General features: G+C 39.1%; 1 protein-coding gene across 3 annotated transcripts in view; it reads right to left on the reverse strand.

Annotated features, from left to right (window-relative positions):
- The window catches only part of LOC111152512 (succinate dehydrogenase complex assembly factor 4), a 60,376-nt gene that overhangs the window by 30,205 nt on the left and 10,208 nt on the right, over positions 1-19,963 (reverse strand). For 2 of the 3 annotated variants that reach the window (XR_002640926.1, XM_022510998.1), the window contains exon 2: positions 16,889-17,038. Coding sequence is in view for 2 of the 3 variants with exons in the window: in XM_022510998.1 (XP_022366706.1) it covers positions 16,889-17,038 (150 nt within the window). In the remaining variant the exon portion in view is untranslated. Of the gene's footprint in view, positions 1-7,195; positions 8,087-16,888; positions 17,039-19,963 lie in introns of those variants that run through there. The other variant, XM_022510997.1, reaches the window with a different exon arrangement.

A 19,963-nucleotide genomic window follows, 5' to 3' on the forward strand; every position in this document is an offset into this window, starting at 1 on the left:
AGACAGATAAGGAAGCCCACAGATTAATGGAGGAGACAGAATTGACAATTAATTCTAAAACACATTAATACATTTGTAATAGTTGAATGTGAAAAGAACACAGAAAAGATAGTCAAGAAGGTGAGGTGTAGATCAGAGGTGTTTTCTAGACAGTAAAGAAAAGGCATTTCAGGCAGAAAGCATGCTTATCTCTCAAGGTGTGGAGATATTAGAAAGCCTTTTTGAGAGGCTTTGAGTGATGGGGCTTGATGGGAATGGATGGGGGCCTGTGGAAGAGAGGCCCAAACAGACATCAAAGGCCAGACCAGGAAGACAAAGAACTTGGGACTTCATTGTGGGCAAGAACCACGGAAGGAATTTGTGAAAGGATATTAATAAGTTAAGGTCACAGAGGCCAAGTTATACCAAAACAACCACAATGAAAAAGTCCTCATAAAAATAAACATTTCATCATAAACAAGCAGAACTGAAGAGCAAAAGCTCATACAAACTGATAATACAAAGACCAATATCCAAAAGAAAATGAGTAAGAGATAAGTAAAAGCAATTAACAGAGAAAACAAGGAAATGCAAAAGGCTGACCAACATAGGGAGAAGTGTTTAACATCACTTGTGATTAAGAAAGTGAAGATTAAAATAGTAAAATTTTGGCTATGAAAATTATTAGGATAATGCCTATATAAAAAAACATCTACATACATTTAAGACCATTGAAGGACAATTCACCAAAGGTTAAGCGGGTATAGAGGTTTCATAGACCATTTTAGTTTTCTTCTTTATACTCTGTTTTCTGAATTTCCCCAAGAAACCTTGGTAAGTTCTTAATATGACAACTAATATATTCATTTATTTTAAGAACTAGAGCTTCTAATGAAAAACAGCAGTTCCTGCCCAGCCAATTCACATCCAGGGGCAACCACTCTCCATTCTTCCAGTTGATTCTTCCAGTATTTACCTCCCTCTTTCTACATGACGTTCACACTTTGTTATCTCTGGACTGATCAATTTTAGCAATTACCTCCCGACTTCTTATTAGTATGCAGTGCTAGATTCAGCTCTCTGACTCGATCATCCTCTGCCCAATTCTTCCCCTTCTCCCCATAAGGTAAGTCATGGTAAATAATGACTGGTAAGTCGTTGACTGAAAAAGTAAGTCATGACTGAAAAATATTCAAATCAACAACGTTTTAAAAACGGTTATAATTATGTAATCATTATATGCGTTCTCAGTTACCTTCTGAGCCTGGCAGTGTAGTGTAGATACATGTCTTTTCCTGTACAAAGTTGTGTTTTTCTTAGAGTTAATAATTTTAAAAATTATCTCCTTTTTGTTTGCATAGTTTTCTAGGTTCTTGTTGATGTTTCTTAAATTCTCCAACATTTCTCAGATGCTTATCAACTTTTTTCATGCTCAAGCAAATTAAATAATGTCACTTCCATTTTCCTTTCTCTTCCATATCTCCCTTCCAGGCACCTCCCACCTTTGTCTGTCTTGTCTGGACTGGTTGTTCTCTGGGCTGTTGCTCCCCTGTGCCCTGGAATCTTCCTTTACTGCATCCCTTGGTTTGAATCTCTTCTTCCTGGACCCCATGTATTCTTTTTTTTTTTTTTGGCTTATGCCTTCTTTTGCTAAAGCACATCCACCAGCAGTTTCCTAAGATGCAGTATACGAGAGTAAAACTTCTTTCCTGGGCTTTGCTGTCTGAAAATATTTTTATTCTCATACTTGATTGTGTATATTCTATGCTTGCACTTGATGGGTATGGTAGGCTGTACTGAGTTCTAAATGAAAAAATTTTACTTTCAAAATTTGGATCAGATTGCTTCCCTATTTTCCAGTATTCTGTTGGAAAGCTTGGTACCATTTGTTTTTTCCTTTGTGACAATTTTTCCTCTTCTTTGGAAGATTTTTGATTATCCCTGATAGTCTGCTTTTTCATTATGACTTGGAATCAGTGCTGGAGGGTCTCTTTAGTCTGGTGATATATTCTTTGATTCTACTAAATAGTCTTGCATTGACTCTAATAATTTCTACCCTGTTTCTCTTTGTCTTCCTGGACCTCTTATTAGTCTCCTGCAGTGGGGATTGGTATGTGGGTGGGGGCCAAGTAGCTCCAGAAACATAAAGAAAAGCAAGCGTAGAATCTAGGAACAAAACAGGATGTGACATAGTGGTCTAACCCACAGATAAATACCTTGACAGTCAGGAGTCCTTGTAGGAAACAGAAACCTCTCTAGTTACTCTAAATGGAAAGGTATTGAAGCAATGACATTGGAAGGGCTGGGTGGGCAGACACTAGAATGAACTTCCAGGACTAACTTCAAGAAAGAGATGGCCAAACCAGCCTATGGCAGGGGGTGGATATCACTTCAGCCACAATGAGCAGGGTGGGGAATTAGAAGTCTCTATGCGAAGAGACTCTTAAAGTCACAAAACAAACTGAGGGTGGCCAGGGGGAGGGGGGTAGGGAGAGGGTGGTGGGGTTATGGACATTGGGGAGGGTATGTGCTATGGTGAGTGCTGTGAAGTGTGTAAACCTGGTGACTCACAAACCTGTACTCCTGGGGCTAATAATACATTACATGTTTATAAAAAAATTAAAAAAATTAATTTAAAAAAAAGGGAAAAAAAAAGTCTCTGTGCGGACCTGTTCAGTACAATACGCTAACACAGTAGTGACTCAGGAATCCGAAGTCACAGATGTCACTATCATGATGCCTCGTGACCCCACATGGTTGGGGACTAGACCCTGCAGTGCCACTGCAGGTCAATCCAGAGTCTGAGCACTGTGCCTGCCCGAGGTATGAGCTCGCAGCAGGATGACTGTGAGCCCTGCCTCTCATCCCCTTTCAAATCCCATCAAGTGCATCTAATTGGCAGAACTTGCACTCAGAACCCTCATCCTTTTTGGTATTCTAACCCCCACAGAACAGAAAAGCACAGACATTGGAAAAGAGGACAAGGGCCAAGTCAACACAACCACCAGTAGACAAAAATGCGGGGCGGTGTCATACAGGGCAGCCACGGCCTCTGAGACAGGGACAAGGAGCTGCTGCAGTGACAGGCTTGACTAGAGATGGTCAGGATTCATTACCCAGAAAAACATTAAGGTCAGACATGAGTCATACACACACACACACTTTTTTAGGCAGAGAAAGGTATTTCACTCACGTAATTTATACCTAGCCTCACTCCAGCAAAGAACTGGAGGAAAAGAGAAAAGATATGTTTATAAAGAAAGGCAGGGGGCATTCTAGTCAGCATGAATCTATCTGTCTAAAATTAGGAAATAAAAAGATTGTTCTGCCCAGTTGAAACATTTATTATGTAGGTATGGATAATGGCAGAGGGTCACATAATCAAGGGTTTGGGTTTGACATGGGCCAGTCCACTCAGAAGTTCTGACATTTCTAACCAGCCGAAAATAAGAGGATGCCATCAAAATAAAATCCATGTAAGCTTTTTAAAAAAAAAAAATAAGGGATTCACCTGAGTCATTGACTTAGGGATGAGAGAGAATATGAGATCTTCTGTTAAACCAAAGAATCCAAACTTTATGTATCTCTAAAGTTGAAGATGCCAACTTGAGTACAGTGACCTCCTAGGCTAGGAAATGTACAATGTTTTAAGATAATGGTTATGGGGGATGGGGCAGCGCCTGTGTGGCTCAGTCCTTAAATGTCTGCCTTCGGCTCAGGTCATGATCCGATGGTCCTGGGATAGAGGCCCACTTTGGGCTCCCTGCTCAGTGGGAAGCCTGCTTCTCCCTCTCCAACTCCCCTTGCTTGTGTTCCCTCTTTCCTTGTGTCTCTGTCAAATAAATAAATAAAATCTTAAAAAAAAAAATAATGGTTACAGGGGTGCCTGGGTGGCTTCGTTGGTTAAGCCTTCCGCTCAGGTCACAATCTCAGGGTACTGGGATGGAGCCCCACATCGGGCTCTCTGCTCAATAGGGAGTCTGCTTCTCTCTCTGCCTCTCCCCTGGACTTGTGCTCTCTCTCTCTCAAATAAATAAAATTAAAAAAAAAAAAAAAGAAAAAAGAAAGAGACAATGGTTACAGTCCAGTCTATAACATGTTTAAAAATTCAGATTTTTCCAAAGGGGCTAAAGACAACCCTGCAAGGACGTTTCCCTAGTTTTCTTCCTTGCATGTTTTCAGCTTCCACTGTTCTAAGTTGCTTCTAAAAGTTCCTTTGTTTGATTTTCATCTCCTCCTCACACCTGCATCAACAAAAATCTCCCTTCTCAATCTGTGCATGATTCCTTTTTACTAGCAACATCTAATTAGGAGTACTTGCAGTTTCAAGGCTTTAGAAAAGATTCCACTTGCTACGACCAAGTTAGAAATATGGGCCTATATATATCTAGACTGTATTTTAATTGAATATGGGCTGTTTCTGAATTTTAAGCAACTTTCACATAACTAATGTTCGTATTCAATAACCAAGGCTATGTAAGTGGCATAAAAAGAAATCACAGGCTCAGATGTCCAATCTTTAGGGAAGCATTCTTCAAATGAGCAGAAATAGACATTCAATGTGTTTTAGGGACCACTCAAACGTTTTCACAGGCCTACATTACATTTTACACATCTTACTCTTTGATGCCCCAATAAAGCTGATTCCCAACTAGATTTCTCAGATGATAGTGGTCAACAAGTAACATCTGACCAAAATCTTTTGAATGCCATCTCCGCATCTGGTAAGTTCCCCAGTGTGGAGCCTCCCAAACCCACACAGAATTCGGTGAAAGTACATGTCCTATCCTCCGCTGGGATATGCAGGCATCTGACTTCAGTGTCCAACCACATAGGACCATGATGCAGACACAGGTTAGATGAGGGAGGGAAAGCTACCACCAAGTCTTTGTCAGTGTGGCTGGCAGCAGCATCGGGGACTCGGGGTTCTGCAGCGGTGGCTGTGGCGAGTTCTTGTAGGGAAGAGGGGCAGCTGACTAGGATTTTGGGGAGGAGCTCCTTTCTCCAGCCAGTGCTGGTGTGTGGTTCTGAAACTTGGACTTAGAGGCTCAGCCAGTTCTGCTTGCCCTTCCAAAGAGTCTGCATTTAGTACCCTCCTTTCTTAGATCAGCTTAGCAGTTCTTGAAGTGTGTGGTCCAAGGGCTCTGGGGGTCCCCAAGACCTTTCAGGGGACCTGTGAGATCTTCCCTTTTCTAACTTCAGATCTGTGTGAAGCCAGGTTTTTTCTTCAATACACCTCAATCAAAGCAGTATCATGGGGTACCTAGTGGCTCAGTCTGTTAAGCATCTGCTTAACAGCTCAGGTCATGATCCCAGGAGCCCCAAGTCAGGTTCTCTACTCCGCGGAGAGCCTGCTTCTCCCTCTCCCTCTGCCTGCCACTCTGCCTATTTGTGCTCTCTTTCTCTCTGTCAAATAAATAAATAAAATCTTTAAAAAAAAAAAGTCCACTGCCATTCTTTTATACTTATAAAAATTACTACCCTGTTCTGAAAGTATCATTAAAATTGCTGATACATCATTAACAACTACTGTTACTAAGTTTATTCATTGTAAGTCATACTATTCATCCAATGAACATTTGTTATATCTGCAGAATATGGCTTTAGGCTGGCTCTTCAAGTTTAGTAATAGGTCACAGTAACTGACATCAAAATAAGAAAAATGCTGAACATATTTCATTTCTACCCAAACACCTAAAATGTACAAGGCTCCATGGTACAAGCCTTCTCTATAAATGCACAACCTATAATTTCTCAGAAATCCCCAAGCAATGTAAAATTTAAGTGGTTAGACTATGATTGTACTAGAAAAAGCCACAAGCTTTGGTATATAAGTTTGTCTATAAGTTGTTCTTTCATAAGTTGTTCTTTTAAAACTACATGTGTTAGTTTGGGTTCTCTGAGAAACAAATGCTAAAATGGGATTAAATGTGAAAGAGATTTACTGGGGAAACGTTTTGAATTATAAAGGAGAAAAGTAGGCAGAGTCTGACACCTGTGATGGGGAGAGAGAGGAAAGGAGGACTGGGTAAGAAGTCTTAGACAGCCAACAGTCGACAGTCAGAAGAAAGTACTGGGCAGGCTAACAGGGAGTCCTTGAGCCAAAGTCATCCATCGGGGAATGGGCCAACACACTCATTCCCTGGCTGGGAACAGCCTGGGGGAAGTGGGGCCTCAGCAGGAACGCAGGGGTGGATCCCATGGGGCAGCAGTTGGGGTTCTCTGTGAACCCTGCTTCCCACACAAGGAAATGTGAGTGGTGCATTTCCACTACCGCTACATCATCTTTTGGAGGTCTTCAGGTTTTTTTCGTTTATGTTCGATGGACATAAAGACCATAAATGTTTTCATGCCACCGAATTGTACCTACGTATTTGACGGCTTGTCATGAAACACGTTACTGTTAACAGAGATTAAGGATTCTCTTAATACAACATTCCGGTTGTTACATATTTTGTATTAGTTTTTGAAGTATCTAAGTTGTCTCTCCTGTATCACTTACCACACACAGGTGAGACTATACAAAATAATTTGACATAAGGACTTCTGGAACGTTAACCTAATAAAAACTTTCACTAATGTGGGCTAACTGAATGATGACTAAATGACGGAATGTTTTTAAAGGAATGTGGTTATTACTCAGCAGCATACACAGTAACTGCCATTAGAAGGACACATGTTGACTGAGAGAGAGAGAACCGATACAAAGACCGAATGACTAGGCCCAATTACCACACCACTTAGTTTGTTTCTGAGAATACACTTTTAAGAAAGTTTATATTCTCGCATAAAACGCCTACAATTTTCTCAAGTAATATTGCACTTTAAGTCATATCACAGCATTATCAGCCCACTGCATTGTCTTCTACAGACCCTGCAAACCCTTTCTTGCTAGGTAATTTAAGTGTAGTCTGGGGGCTGAAGGTTCAATCTCCGGGACTGAGTAAAGCCAGAGGAAGGATGCCTTAGGCGAGCCCAGCAGTTTCCAAGTCTTCCTTCATTCCACAGCTGTAAACTGGATATGACTTTTTCATGACCCAGTTATCCAAAGGCCACAACAGAAGAGCTTTTGAGTCATCAAAACTGACTAAGCTGGCCCATTTCATCCTCCGCTTTGTATCTAAATTTTATTGACCCTCTGTATCTAAATTTTATGTTTAACAAACTAGTATGTATTTCAGCTCAGTTCATCCATGCAAAAAATCACTAATTTTCCAAGTAATGATTTTTAATGCTATATTCATATAAAACAATTTCAGTTCAAGTATTCCAAACTTGGTTTCTTAATATTTCCCCACAGAAAGCCTAGAGATTTGGAAAAATACATTTAAAATTGAAGGACAGCTACACTTACAGTGAGAGTATGTGCTACGCACTGTTCCAAGTGGTTTACATGTACTTACTCATTTAAATATCTTCCCACTACCCTATGAGGTAGAACTAGTATTAACTCCAATTTATACATGAAGATAACTGAGGTATAGAGAAGTTAAATAACGTTTCCAAGATCACATGGCTAATAAGTAGCAGAGCCAGGATCTGAACCCAAGTAATCTGGTCTGAGTTAGATTTTCTGTTGTTACTATGGCCTTACAAACTATAATGTATTACTTAACTCACACATAAAAAGTCACTGTTACCTAGCATGTGGCAATAAAAATCATTAAAACTTGTTTTATTTACATTTGCATTTTGTAAGCAGCTGATTAAACTGAAATGTGATGAAATGAGTTTGCAGCTCTAACCATCATTTATATACTCCAATTTACTTAAAGTAAAATTAATGTGCTAATACAGAACTATTTCCCCTTTCTTTTTTTTTTTTAACTACCCTTTCTTACTTTATAGCAGCATATTTTCTTTCAAGGCATTATTTATGTTTTTAAACACATTATAGAAATTAAATGATTTAAAGGATATACAGAAAGCAAACAAGTGGAAATAAATTCGGATCTACATATTCAGAAAAAGATACTGAAGTTAATAATATATGTGTCTTAAAAATCAATACAGCGTCCTTTTCGTTCCCAATCTCCGTATCGGGTAGGTTCTGGGCCTCTGGGTCCACCTTTTTCTTTGGTAACAGGATTAATATCATCTGGGAATTCTAAAGAAAGACAGAAGATGCAAAAACAGTAGTCAACAGAAACGAGAAAGGCATTCTGCCCAATTTTGAAGACAGGGTTACAGGAGATACCACTGACTAGGTTATTGCTATGCAGTCTTTTAAATGAACCGTAAATGTGGTTCTTTTTCCCGAGTTTGAGAAATCACTTCAGGATACAATTGTCATATTCAACAGACCTTATCACCTACATTAATTACTTAGAATTCTTAGAATGTTCTCAGGCCCCAGTGTGGGGAGTTAGCTGCATATATGCTGATGGATTGTAAGAGAAGGAATGGAATGCAGGGAATATAGAGTACAAATCCATAACATTTGAAAGGTCTTGAAACAAGATTATTTTGGCTCAGTGCCTCAGTTTTCTTAACAGTAAAATGGGTACAACAATTGTACCTGATTTAGCCTGTTGAGAATTAAAGAAACACATGTAAAGGATTTAGCTCAGTGCTGGGTACATAAGAATGCTCAATTAATTTTAGCTATGAGAACTCTTGCGCTTCTTCACAGGGTTTTGGCTTCAGCAAGTAGTTGGCTGATACTGCCGCTTATGGACATAAGAGATATCACTATTAATACTGTGTGTTCATAATAGGACCATCCATCTTGAGTCAGGCCTACTTTTGAGCACTTTATTCACAGTAACTCGTTTTGTCCTCATGATAGTCCTACGGGACAGGAACAATTATGGTCTCCATTTTACAGATGAGGAAAATGAGGCACAAAGAGGTTCAGAAAAGTTCTGGTCATACTGCTACTACTGTGGTAAAATGGAATTTGAATTCAGACATTCTGGTTGCAGTCTTGTTCTCAGCCCATAAACTACTGCTCTATATATGGGAAGAACGGAAGAGGAATCAGCTATTAGAAAACCTCAATTCTTAAGCTGTGTCTCTTTAGAAAGCTAAATGAACATCGCCAAAATCATGTAGTCCTGCTCTAGGAAAAAGAAAATAGAAAATTTACCTTGAAAACGTTCAAATACTTAGCTATTTTTAAAATTCTTTCTCCACTATGAATAAACTCTTCCCCACCTATCATTCTGTTTTCTAGAAAACTCCATCCTTGGACTTCCTCTGAAAGCCTCTAAGGGAAGCTCTTCTGTCTCCCGTATCCCCAGGGCTCGCTGAATGCCTTAGTCAGCTTGGGCTGCCATAACAAACTGCCACAGACTGACTGGCTTCAACAATAGAAATTAACTTTCTTATACTCTGGAGGCTACGAGTCTGAGATCAGGATGCCAGCATGGCGGGTTCTGGTAAAGACTATCTTCCTGGCTTGCAGATGGCATTGTGTTCTCTCAAGGCAGAAGAGAAAGACAGCGAGCTCTCCAGTGTCTTTTAGTATGAGAGCACGAATTCCATCATGAGGCCCCAGTCTCAAGACCTCATTTAAACCCAATTATCTCTCAAAGGCCCCATCTCCAAATACCACCACTCTGGGGTGTAGGGCTTTGAAAAGGATTTCAGGGAGACACAATTCAGTCCACAGCACGAAGGAAGAAAGTGTCAAGACATTCCTGTGGCTTACTGCTACTTCCAGCTTCTCATCTCCCACCAAACCTCTATAGCTTTTCCTCTTTTGAATTCCACACCATTCACTTGTCCAACACTTTGCTCCAATCTGGTAATAAAGACTTTTTATCTTCTTGGATAGGATCAATACTTGGTTCACAGCTTCACCTCTCCCCATTATCTTTCCTACCAATACTCATATTAGTAACCTCACATACTGGCAACACAGAGGTCCCTGTCCTCTTTCCTAGTGATTCTCATGTCCACTTGCATTATCTGCATTGATTTCATTATCTCCTGAATATGTTCCCTCTCCAAGTCCCACAGCCTTGAGTTTTCTTCTTTCTGAACACAACCTTCTATGGAGGCTTTTCCCTCATGTTTCTTTAACCTAATTTTCACCCTCATAATAACCTGCAGTTTTCTGAAACTTTTTACTCTCGCTAGTACCACCCTGAGTCATGCTCAGTTACATTCTAGACTAATACAAGCATTTTCTAACTCATCTGTTTTCTGACTCTCATGATGTTAGCCTAATCTGCAGAGAAGGATGAATTAATCTTTATAAAACAGAATCCTTCCTCCACATCACATTAAGTGAAATAAGCCAGACACAAAAGACTATGTACTATATGATTTCATTTATATAAAATCCTAGGAAAGGCAAAATTATATTGACAGAGAACAGATTCACGGTTGCCAGAGGGATGGGGAAATGAGACTAATTATAAAGAGGCACTAGGGGCTCCTTGCGGGATGGTACCGTTGTATACTTTGTTTTGGTTACATGACTATAAACACTGTTAAAATTCACCAACGTGTTTACTTAAAATGGGTGAATTTTATTATACACAGATTATACTTTAGTAAAGCTGATTAAAATAATCTCCATTCAAAAACATTCAGAGCTTTCCTCACTGTCCACTGCATAAAGCCCATATGCTATAATCTGGTACCTCAGGCCCTCCCAGTTTGAGCCATAACTATCTCTCTAGCTTTAGATTTTATTAATCCACTATGTACACTCTATGCTGCAGCCAGAAGGCCCACTGGCCATGTCTCACAGGTACCATGTTCCCTAGCCTCTTTCCCTCTGACCACACCTTTCTCTTTCTTGAAACATGTCCCTACCACTCCTTAACTACTTATGATTTTATTGTGCCTTTAAACCCCAGCTCAAATGTTATCTCTTTTCTCTACTTTTTTTCTGAACTTCTTTGCACATCTCTTATGCCAGTTATCATACAACGTCCTGTTCACAGTTAGTTTTGTATCTCATTTTCCTTATTCACCTTTGCATCAAACAGCATACTCAGCTGCAAACAATCTTCCTTTATTATCTTAATAATGAAGTCTACTCTCTGCAAAAGGACAACCTAAACACTTTTCTTAGAACAACGTATATACCAGAAGCAGGGAGACAAGCCTAGAAAGGAAACAGGAAGAGGACGGACCAACAGAACCACAGATGCTTGAATTTGGGCTTTGTTGGTAGGACGGATAAGAGGAGAGGAGTTTGACAAATGTTAAGAAGGTGGTACCAACAAGACTAGGAGCCAGGACACAGGAGGAAGCAGGAGTGAAGAACTATCTGCAGATTTCTGAATCTCTGCTTCTGGGCAGAGGTAGAAGAGCTTAAGAAAGAGTTCAGGAAGAAATGGAATAGGAGGAGGAACTGGACAAAACATAACCAAAACCAAGACAGGAGATTTCCAGAAGCATTGGTTAACAATGCTGAAGCTTGCAGACAGTTCCTATAAAATGGGGATTGGAAAGCATTTGCTGGGTTTGGTGATATTTACTAGACCAGCTTCAAAGAGATGGTATGTTCAACACACATTTCAGAGACTCAAAAGTTACAATGAATACCTAGCATTGTGTCAAACAGATGATTATCTTTTGAAATGTATCTTTTCTGGGGCCCCTGAGTGGCTCAGTGGGTTAAAGCCTCTGCCTTCAGCTCAGCTCATGATCCCAGGGTCCTGGGATCGAGCCCTGCATCGGGCTCTCTGCTCAGCAGGGAGCCTGCTTCCTCCTCTCTCTCTGCCTGCCTCTCTGCCTACTTGTGATCTCTGTCTGTCAAATAAATAAATAAAATCTTTAAAAAAATGTATTTTTCTTTTTTATTGTATTAAATGTATACAATAATTATCATTTAACCATTTGTAAGTATACAATTCAGTGGCATTAACTACATTCTCAATGGTCTGCAACCATCATACTACACCCAAAAGTTTTTCATCATCCTCAATGTAAACTCTGTACCCATTAAACAAAAACCTTTCCTTTCCCCCCACCCCCAGACTTTGATAATCTCTATTGTATCTTGTCTCTATGAATTTGCCCACTCTAGGTACCTAATTTGAGTGGAATCATATATTGGTCCCTCTGTCTAGCTTATTTTACATAACCATAATGTTTTCAAGGTCCATCCATACTGTAGCAATCAAAATGCCATTCCTTTTTCGGACTGAATAGTATTCCACATACCACATTTTGTTTATCCATTTATCTATGGATGGACATCTGAGCTATTTTTTTTTGGCTACCCTGAATGAAGCTGCTATGAACACAGGTATACAGATACCTGCTCGAGTCCCTGCTTTCCATTGTTTCCGATATATACCTAGAATTGTTGTGGTCTATAGCTGACTTTTTCTGAGAAATTGCCAAACTGTTTCCCATAGTAGTTGCATCACTTTATGTTCCCACCAGAAACATTCCCGCCAGAAACAGAGGGGTTCCAATTTCTCTACATTGTTGCCATCACTTGTTTTCTGGTTTTTCTTAAATTGTAGCCATCCTAGTTGGTGTGAAGTGGTATCTCATCCTGTGATGTAGAGAATGTGATGTTGAGCACATTCTCAAGTGCATGTTAGTTATCTCTATATCTTATTTGGAGAAATGTATATTCAAGTCATTTGTCCATTTTTGAATTGAGTTGTTTCTGTGGAGCTGTAGGAGTTTTCTACTTATTCTCAGTATTTTTGTCAGATATATGCTCTACAAATATTTTCCACAATTCCATAGGTTAACTTTTCACTTTCTTGACAATATCCTTTGATATTATCCTTTGATATAAAATTCATTAATTTTAATAATGTCCAATTTATATACTTTTGTGTTTGCTGTCTATGCTTTTGGTGTCATGACCATGAAACTGCTTTCAAAATTAGTATCATGATTTCCCCCCAATGTTTTCATCTAAGAATTTTATAGTTTTATCTCTTAATTTAAGGGTTTTGACATATTTAATTTTTAAACATGGTATAAGGTAAGGGTCCAATTTCATACTTTTGCATGTGGACTTCAGGTGTTCCCAGCACCACGTATAGAAAAGACTGTCTTTTCCCCCACTGAGTGATCCTGGCAACCTTCTCAAAAGCCAACTGAGCATAGGTGTGAGAGTTTACTTCTGGGATTGCTACTTTTGTGTAAGATGTTTCTTTCTTTTTTTTTTTTAATTTATTTATTTTCAGCATAACAGTATTCATTGTTTTGCACCACACCCAGTGCTCCATGCAATCCGTGCCCTCTCCACTACCCACCACCTGGTTCCCCCAACCTCCTACCCTGTGTAAGATGTTTTAATGAAAAATTTCCTCTTAAATTTTTGTGCTTGGCTAAAACTATGAAAGAAAATTTTACCTTAGATTATGCTTCTTAAAAGTCTCCATCATTTTGACTGATTGACCTAGTTTTCAGACTGGGTTTATTAGTAAAGTGCTATAAACTGAAATATTTAACTGAATGAACAAAAAGAAAAGTTTTTATATTTCGAAGAGGTCCAGATAAAAGGCCCCTGTATCCTCTGTTGATATCTTCTTGCCTAGGATGCTTCACTACATAGATGGGTTAACTCTCAGGAGACAAACAGGGCAGCCCATTTCCCAAAATTCAAACTGGTATGTTTACGTTTATGCTATTTAAAATGTTATTTTTTGACTAGCTAATACGTGCACATGTTTCACAATTCAAAGATAGCAAAGAGTACAGAATGAAAATAAAGTAGCACTTTAAAAAACAGAGTTTTAAGACACGAGTCAGATTTTGTATATATTAAATGCAAAACAATATTTAGTTTATCACCACACCACCCTCAAAAAAGCTCTTCTTTCTCCAAACTTCCCCTTCTCTTTCTCCAACCACATGGCTATGGTGAGAATAACCACCTTCATCTGTGACCCACCCCACTGGCCACTCTGATTTAGCTCTAGACACCTGATCCAAGCTTGGCCAACGAACTCTCTTCTTAATAAATTTGTAATTAGGGGTGTCTAGGTGGCTCAGCTGGTTGAGCAACCAGCTCTTGGTTTTGGCTCAGGTTGAGATCTCAGGGTCCTAGGATCTAGCCCTGCCTCTGGCTCTGCAGGCTCTGCGCTCAGCAGGAAGTCTGTTCAAGATTCACTTCCTCTCCCTCCCCTGCCCCCACCCTACCCTCAGGCTTTGCTCTCAAATAAATAAATAAATAAATAAATCTTTAAAAAAAAAAAAGAACTTTGGAATTAGAAAATAACAATGGTTAATTTTGGTCTAGTTGTTCTATCGACCTGAGTAACAGCTAGGAGTAGTTCCTTTGCCCATTGGACTTAGAAGGGAGTCTGATGACAGAAAATGATGAAGAGAAGTGACCAGAGACAAGAGAAGGAGGGAGAATATCCTGCTTTCCATATAGTGTTTAGTCCCAAGGTTCATCTTTCTTCAAAGCCTAGCAGCATCACTGCCTTGGGGTATTCCACCTGTGTACCTTGTAGTCCAGCAACAACCTGTACTACCTTTTGTTTGAGTCTGCTCAAGTGGTTATCAACTTATTTGCATTGAAACAGGTCTCAAGTCATATACTTCGTAATGTGAATAATGGGTTGTAATAAATAAAAGAGCAATCACTGTGAGCGGCTTGGAAATTATTATTTTTTATTTTTTAAAGATTTTATTTATTTATTTGAGAGAGAGGCAGTAAGAGAGAGCATGAGCAAGGAGAAGGTCAGAGGGAGAAGCAGACTCCCCGTGGAGCTGGGAGCCCGATGCGGGACTCGATCCCGGGACTCCGGGATCATGACCTGAGCCAAAGGCAGTCGTCCAACCAACTGAGCCACCCAGGCGTCCCTGGAAATTATTATTTTTTAAAAAGATTTATGTATTTATATATTTGCTGGGGGGAGGGGGAGCACAGGCAGGGGGAGTGGCAGGCAGAGCGAGAAGTAGGCTCTCTGCTGAGCAGGGATCCCAATGTGGGGCTTGATCCCAGGACGCTGGGATCATGACCCGAGCTAAAGGCAGATGCTTAACTGACTGAGTCACCCAGGCATCCCCTGGAAATTATTCTTTTAAACCTACACTTTCTTTTAAACTATTCTTTTAAACTATTCTTTTAAACCTAGTGATGGTGAATATGGTAATTTATTCATTGTGAAATATGCCTTATTATGTTAATAAAGAATTATAAACAACATATTTCATTCTTTTTTCCTCAATAACTAAAATACCTTCTACGACACTTCAAAAATTACGAGATGCTTTACCACACAGTCATACCTCATCTTACTGTGCTTCACAGATACCGTGGTTTTTTTGTTTCTTGTTTTTTTTTTACAAATTGTGCAGGCAAAGGAAAAGTTCTTGAAAGAAGTGAAAAGTGCTACTTCAGTGAATACAAGTGATAAGAAAGGCAACAGCCTTATTGCTGATATGGAGAAAGAAGTCATCTCCATAACACCCAAGTGCGCAGGGTGAAGAGCACGTGCTGATGGAGAAGCTGCAGCAAGTTCTCCAGAAGATCTAGCTGAGAGAAGAAATGAGGGCGGCTACACTGAACAATGGATTTTCAGTGTAGACAAAATAGCCTTCTACTGGAAAATGATGCCTTCTAGGACTTTCATAGCTAGAGAGGAGAAGTCAGTGCCTGGCTTTGAAGCTTCGAAGAACAGGCTAACTCTCCTATTAGGGGCAGCTGGTGACTTTAAGTTGAAGCCAGTGTTCATTGACCATTCCCTAAATCCTGGGACACTTAAGAATTACGCTAAATTTACTCGATCTATGCTCCGTAAGTAGAGCAACAAAGCCTGGATGACAGCACATCTGCCCATAACATGGTTTACTTAGTATTTTAAGCCCACTGATGAGACCTACGGCTCAGGAAGAAAGATTCCTTTCAAAATATGACTGCTCATTGACGGTGCACCTGGTCCCCCAAGAGCTCTGATGGAGATGTTCGGTGAGATTAATGTTGTTTTCATGCCTGCTTAACACAGCATCCATTCTGCAGCCCGTGGATCTAGGTCATTCAACTTTCAAGTCTTATTGTTTAAGGAATACATTTTGTAAGGCTGCAGCTGCCAGAGGTAATGGTTCCTCTGATGGATTCAGACAAAGTAAATTGAAAACCTTCTGGAAAGGAGGCACCATTTTGATGCCGTGAAGAACATGTGTGATTCATGGGAAGAGGTCAAAATATGACCATTAAAAGGAGTTTGGAAGAAGTTGATTCCAACCCACATGAATGCCTTTGAGGAGAGGAGTTCAGGACTTCTGTGGAGGAACTGACTGCAGATGTGGTGGAAACAGCAAGAGAACTAGACCTAGAAGTGGAGCCTGAAGATGGGACCAAAGTGCTGAAATCTCTTGATCAAACTTGAATAGAGGAGTTGCTTCTTATGGATGATTGAAGAGAGTGGTTTTGTGAGATGGACTCTACTCCTGGTGAAGATGCTGGGAAGACTGTTAAGATGACAACAAATGGTACAGAGTATCACACAAACTTAGCTTACAAAGAAGTGGCAAGGTTTGAGATGACTGACCCTAATTTTGAAAGAAGTTCTACTGTGGGTAAAATGCTACCAAACAGCATCTCATGGTACAGAGGAATCTTCCGTGAAAGGAATAAATCAATGTGCCAAACTTCACTATTGTCTTGTTTTAGGAAATTGTTATAGCAAGTACCACCCTGGTCAGTTGGTAGCCATTAACGCTGAGGCAAGTCCCTCCACCAGAAAAACATTATGACTCACTGAAAGCTCGGATGATAGTATTAGTTAGCAATGAAGTGTTTTTAAATTAAATTATATATATATACACACACACACACACACACATACATATGTATTTTAGACACAGTGCTATTGCACACTTTACAGTCTGCAGTACAGTGTAAACATAACTTTAATACATACTGGGAAGCCAAAAGAGTTATCTGACTTGCTTTACCACCACATTTGCTTTATTGCAGTGATCTGGAACCAAACATGTAATATCTGTGAGGTATGCCCATACTCACTTGTCAGTGGTTCTTTCTCTAAATTAGAAACTTCTGGTGCATCAAAACGACCTTCTGGTAACTTTGGCTTCTTAAGAGATTGTTTGATAGGTTTGGATTTTTCTCCTTCAGAACTCATTTTCCTCACAGAATGACATGAGAGGGGTGACCCTGGAGAGTGGAGACAGTGAAAAATTAGAAGCTGTTCTTTTATTCTACTTTAAAAAGTTAACATTTTGGGCGCCTGGGTGGCTCAGTGGGTTGAGCCACTGCCTTCGGCTCGGGTCATGGTCTCAGGGTCCTGGGATCGAGTCCTGCGTTGGGTTCTCTGCTCGGCGGAGATCCTGCTTCCCTCTCTCTCTCTCTGCCTGCCTCTCCATCTACTTGTGATCTCTCTCTGTCAAATAAATAAATAAAATCTTAAAAAAATAAAAATAAAAAGTTAACATTTTATTTATTTGTTTTTTATTAATTTGTTTTATTTGTTTATTTATTTGTTTTGTTTGTACAAAAGGACATACAGTGAAAATTCTTTCCTCTATCTTCTAGACAGCTATTTCCCTTTCTCAGAGGCAACCAATATTATCAGTTTAAAAAGAAGAGCTTTAAAATGAATTAGTTAACCATTATCAAAATTGTAAAAACTTATATATATAAAATACGGATTCCTGTGTGAAGCAATGCCCTAAATAACAGAAATAAGATATGAAGCGTTACTAAGTATACAAAGTTTTAATGACAATATTTACTATTTAAATTACAAGAGACTGTATTTAGTATTCTTATATTTGAATCCTAATCATGATTCTCTTTTCCTGCCAATTAAACATTTTAAAAATGTACTAGGCATTTACAGCATAAAAATGCAATCACTTTCTCCATAGGTCATATGAAGAAAGCTAAACTTTCTAAACTGCTATGAAAGTTATCCAACCCTTGTTAAGATCATGTTCAATAAGTACAAAACCATCCTGAAAAAATGACTTCAGGGTTGGGTTTTGAACTTCCTGAAGGAATGGCTTCAGAGGCAGACAGAGTTGGGGACCAGTTCCAGTTACACCCCTGTGGTAAGCAGAATAATGGCTTCCAAAGATGATTGGAATCTCACATTCAGAAACTATAAAGAGGTGAGGTTCCATGGTAAAGAATTTAGGTAGCAGTCTGAATTGAGGCTGCTAATCATATGAACTTAGACTAGAGCAACTGCCCTGGACTATCTGTGTGGGTCCATTGCAGTCAAAAGAATCCTTAAAACGGGAAGAGACAATTGGAAGAGAGAACCAGAAGGACGGCAGCATGAGACAGCCGTAATGGATGCTGCCAGCTTTGAAGATGGAGGAAAGGAACTTCAGCAGCCTCGAGAAGTTGGAAAGGGAAGAAAGAGATTGTCCCCCTAGAACACAGTCCGAACACTTTGATTTCAGTCCAGAGACTTCTCACCCATTTCAGACTTCTCACCTCCCCACTAGGTTTGTGACAACTGGTTATAGCAGCAGCAGGAAACTAATGCAGTTTTAGTTGTTTGACCTTTGGTCAAGTGACTTACCCTTTCTACATCTGTTTCCTCCCTTCTAAATTAAAGGTAACAGTATCTATCTCATGAGTTACTAAATAAATTAAACAAGGCAATTCATGCAAAGCTTTTACCATCGTGACAAATTTTATCTAATATTATCATTGCAGTATTATCTGGAAGTCCCGGTAGCATTACAAATAATGAGAATTTTCTTTTGTTATATGTATTTTATTCATATTATAGCTAATATGGCATCACCTTACCATCTGCTTTAAAAAATTATGTGTAGGGGCACGTGGGTGGCTCAGTGGGTTAAAGCCTCTGCCTTCGGCTCAGGTCACGATCTCAGGGTCCTGGGATCGAGCTCTGCCTCGGGCTCTCTGCTCAGCAGGGAGCCTGCTTCTCCCCTCTCTGCCTGCCTCTCTGCCTGCTTGTTATCTCTGTCCGTCAAATAAATAAATAAATAAAATCTTAAAAAAAAAAAAAATTCTGTATAGGGGTTCCTGGCTAGCTCAGTCAGTCGTGACTATTGATCTTGGGTTTGTGAGTTCAAGCCCCATGTTGGGTGCACGAATTACTTAAAAACAATTATATATATACAAACAGCCATACACACACACACACAAATATATATATGCATATAAATATTTGTACATATATATCTTTCTCTCTTTTTATACGTACAAAACCCATGTAAGACTTGTTTGTAAGATTACATAAAGTTAACATTACATACAAACTGTATTAACAATTTTGAAATAGTGGCTGTTCATTTGCATATCTACTGCATATAGCTCAGGGAGTAGCAAAATTATTGTTTGAATGACCAATTAGAATACAAACTATCATTCTTCCACAGATCCAAGAGCCCACAAAACACAAGGATTAAAAAAATACGTAACTGAATGTTTTAATAAAGCTATGATCTTTAATAAAGCTAACGATCTGCAGAATTAATACAGTTTTCTCCCAACTACATGGTCACTTATATAAAATACTACATATTTGTGACATTAATTGGCTGAGAAAAACTGTGGATCAACAAAAATTTCTATGCACATTAAAATAAAAACATTTATTTATTTAAAATTTTTACTTACTGATTTAGAGTACAGACCATTTTGCCTTCAAACTCCCACTCCATTATCTAAGGACATACTGAATTTTTTCGTATGTCCTCATAGTAATATTTAAACATATAAGAAAAGGCTAAAGAGGAAAACCTGCAACAAAATCTTATAAGGCAACATTTACTTTTATTTAAGAAATGGAAAATATGGAAAATATAGGAATATGAGCTTCTGATTATATTAATATATTTCATATAACAAGCTGATCTTGGCTTATTGTGACTATTTTAAAAATACTATATTGAAGATTTTGGTGAATATAAACCATGCTCAATTGAAAGATATTTCCAGTCCAAATCACAGGATTTTTGTTAGTCACTTCTTATCTGAAATATAGAATTCTTTAGAATGTGACATCAATATAACCCAATTTAGGAAGTTTAGCCAACTTCCACAACAGAAACTTCTGTTCATTATCTAATGTCCAACTATGTATCCATCAACAAATCC

This window comes from Enhydra lutris, unplaced genomic scaffold, assembly GCF_002288905.1.
Source record: "Enhydra lutris kenyoni isolate GAN:26980312 unplaced genomic scaffold, ASM228890v2 scaffoldscaffold28, whole genome shotgun sequence".
Lineage (NCBI taxonomy): Eukaryota > Metazoa > Chordata > Mammalia > Carnivora > Mustelidae > Enhydra > Enhydra lutris.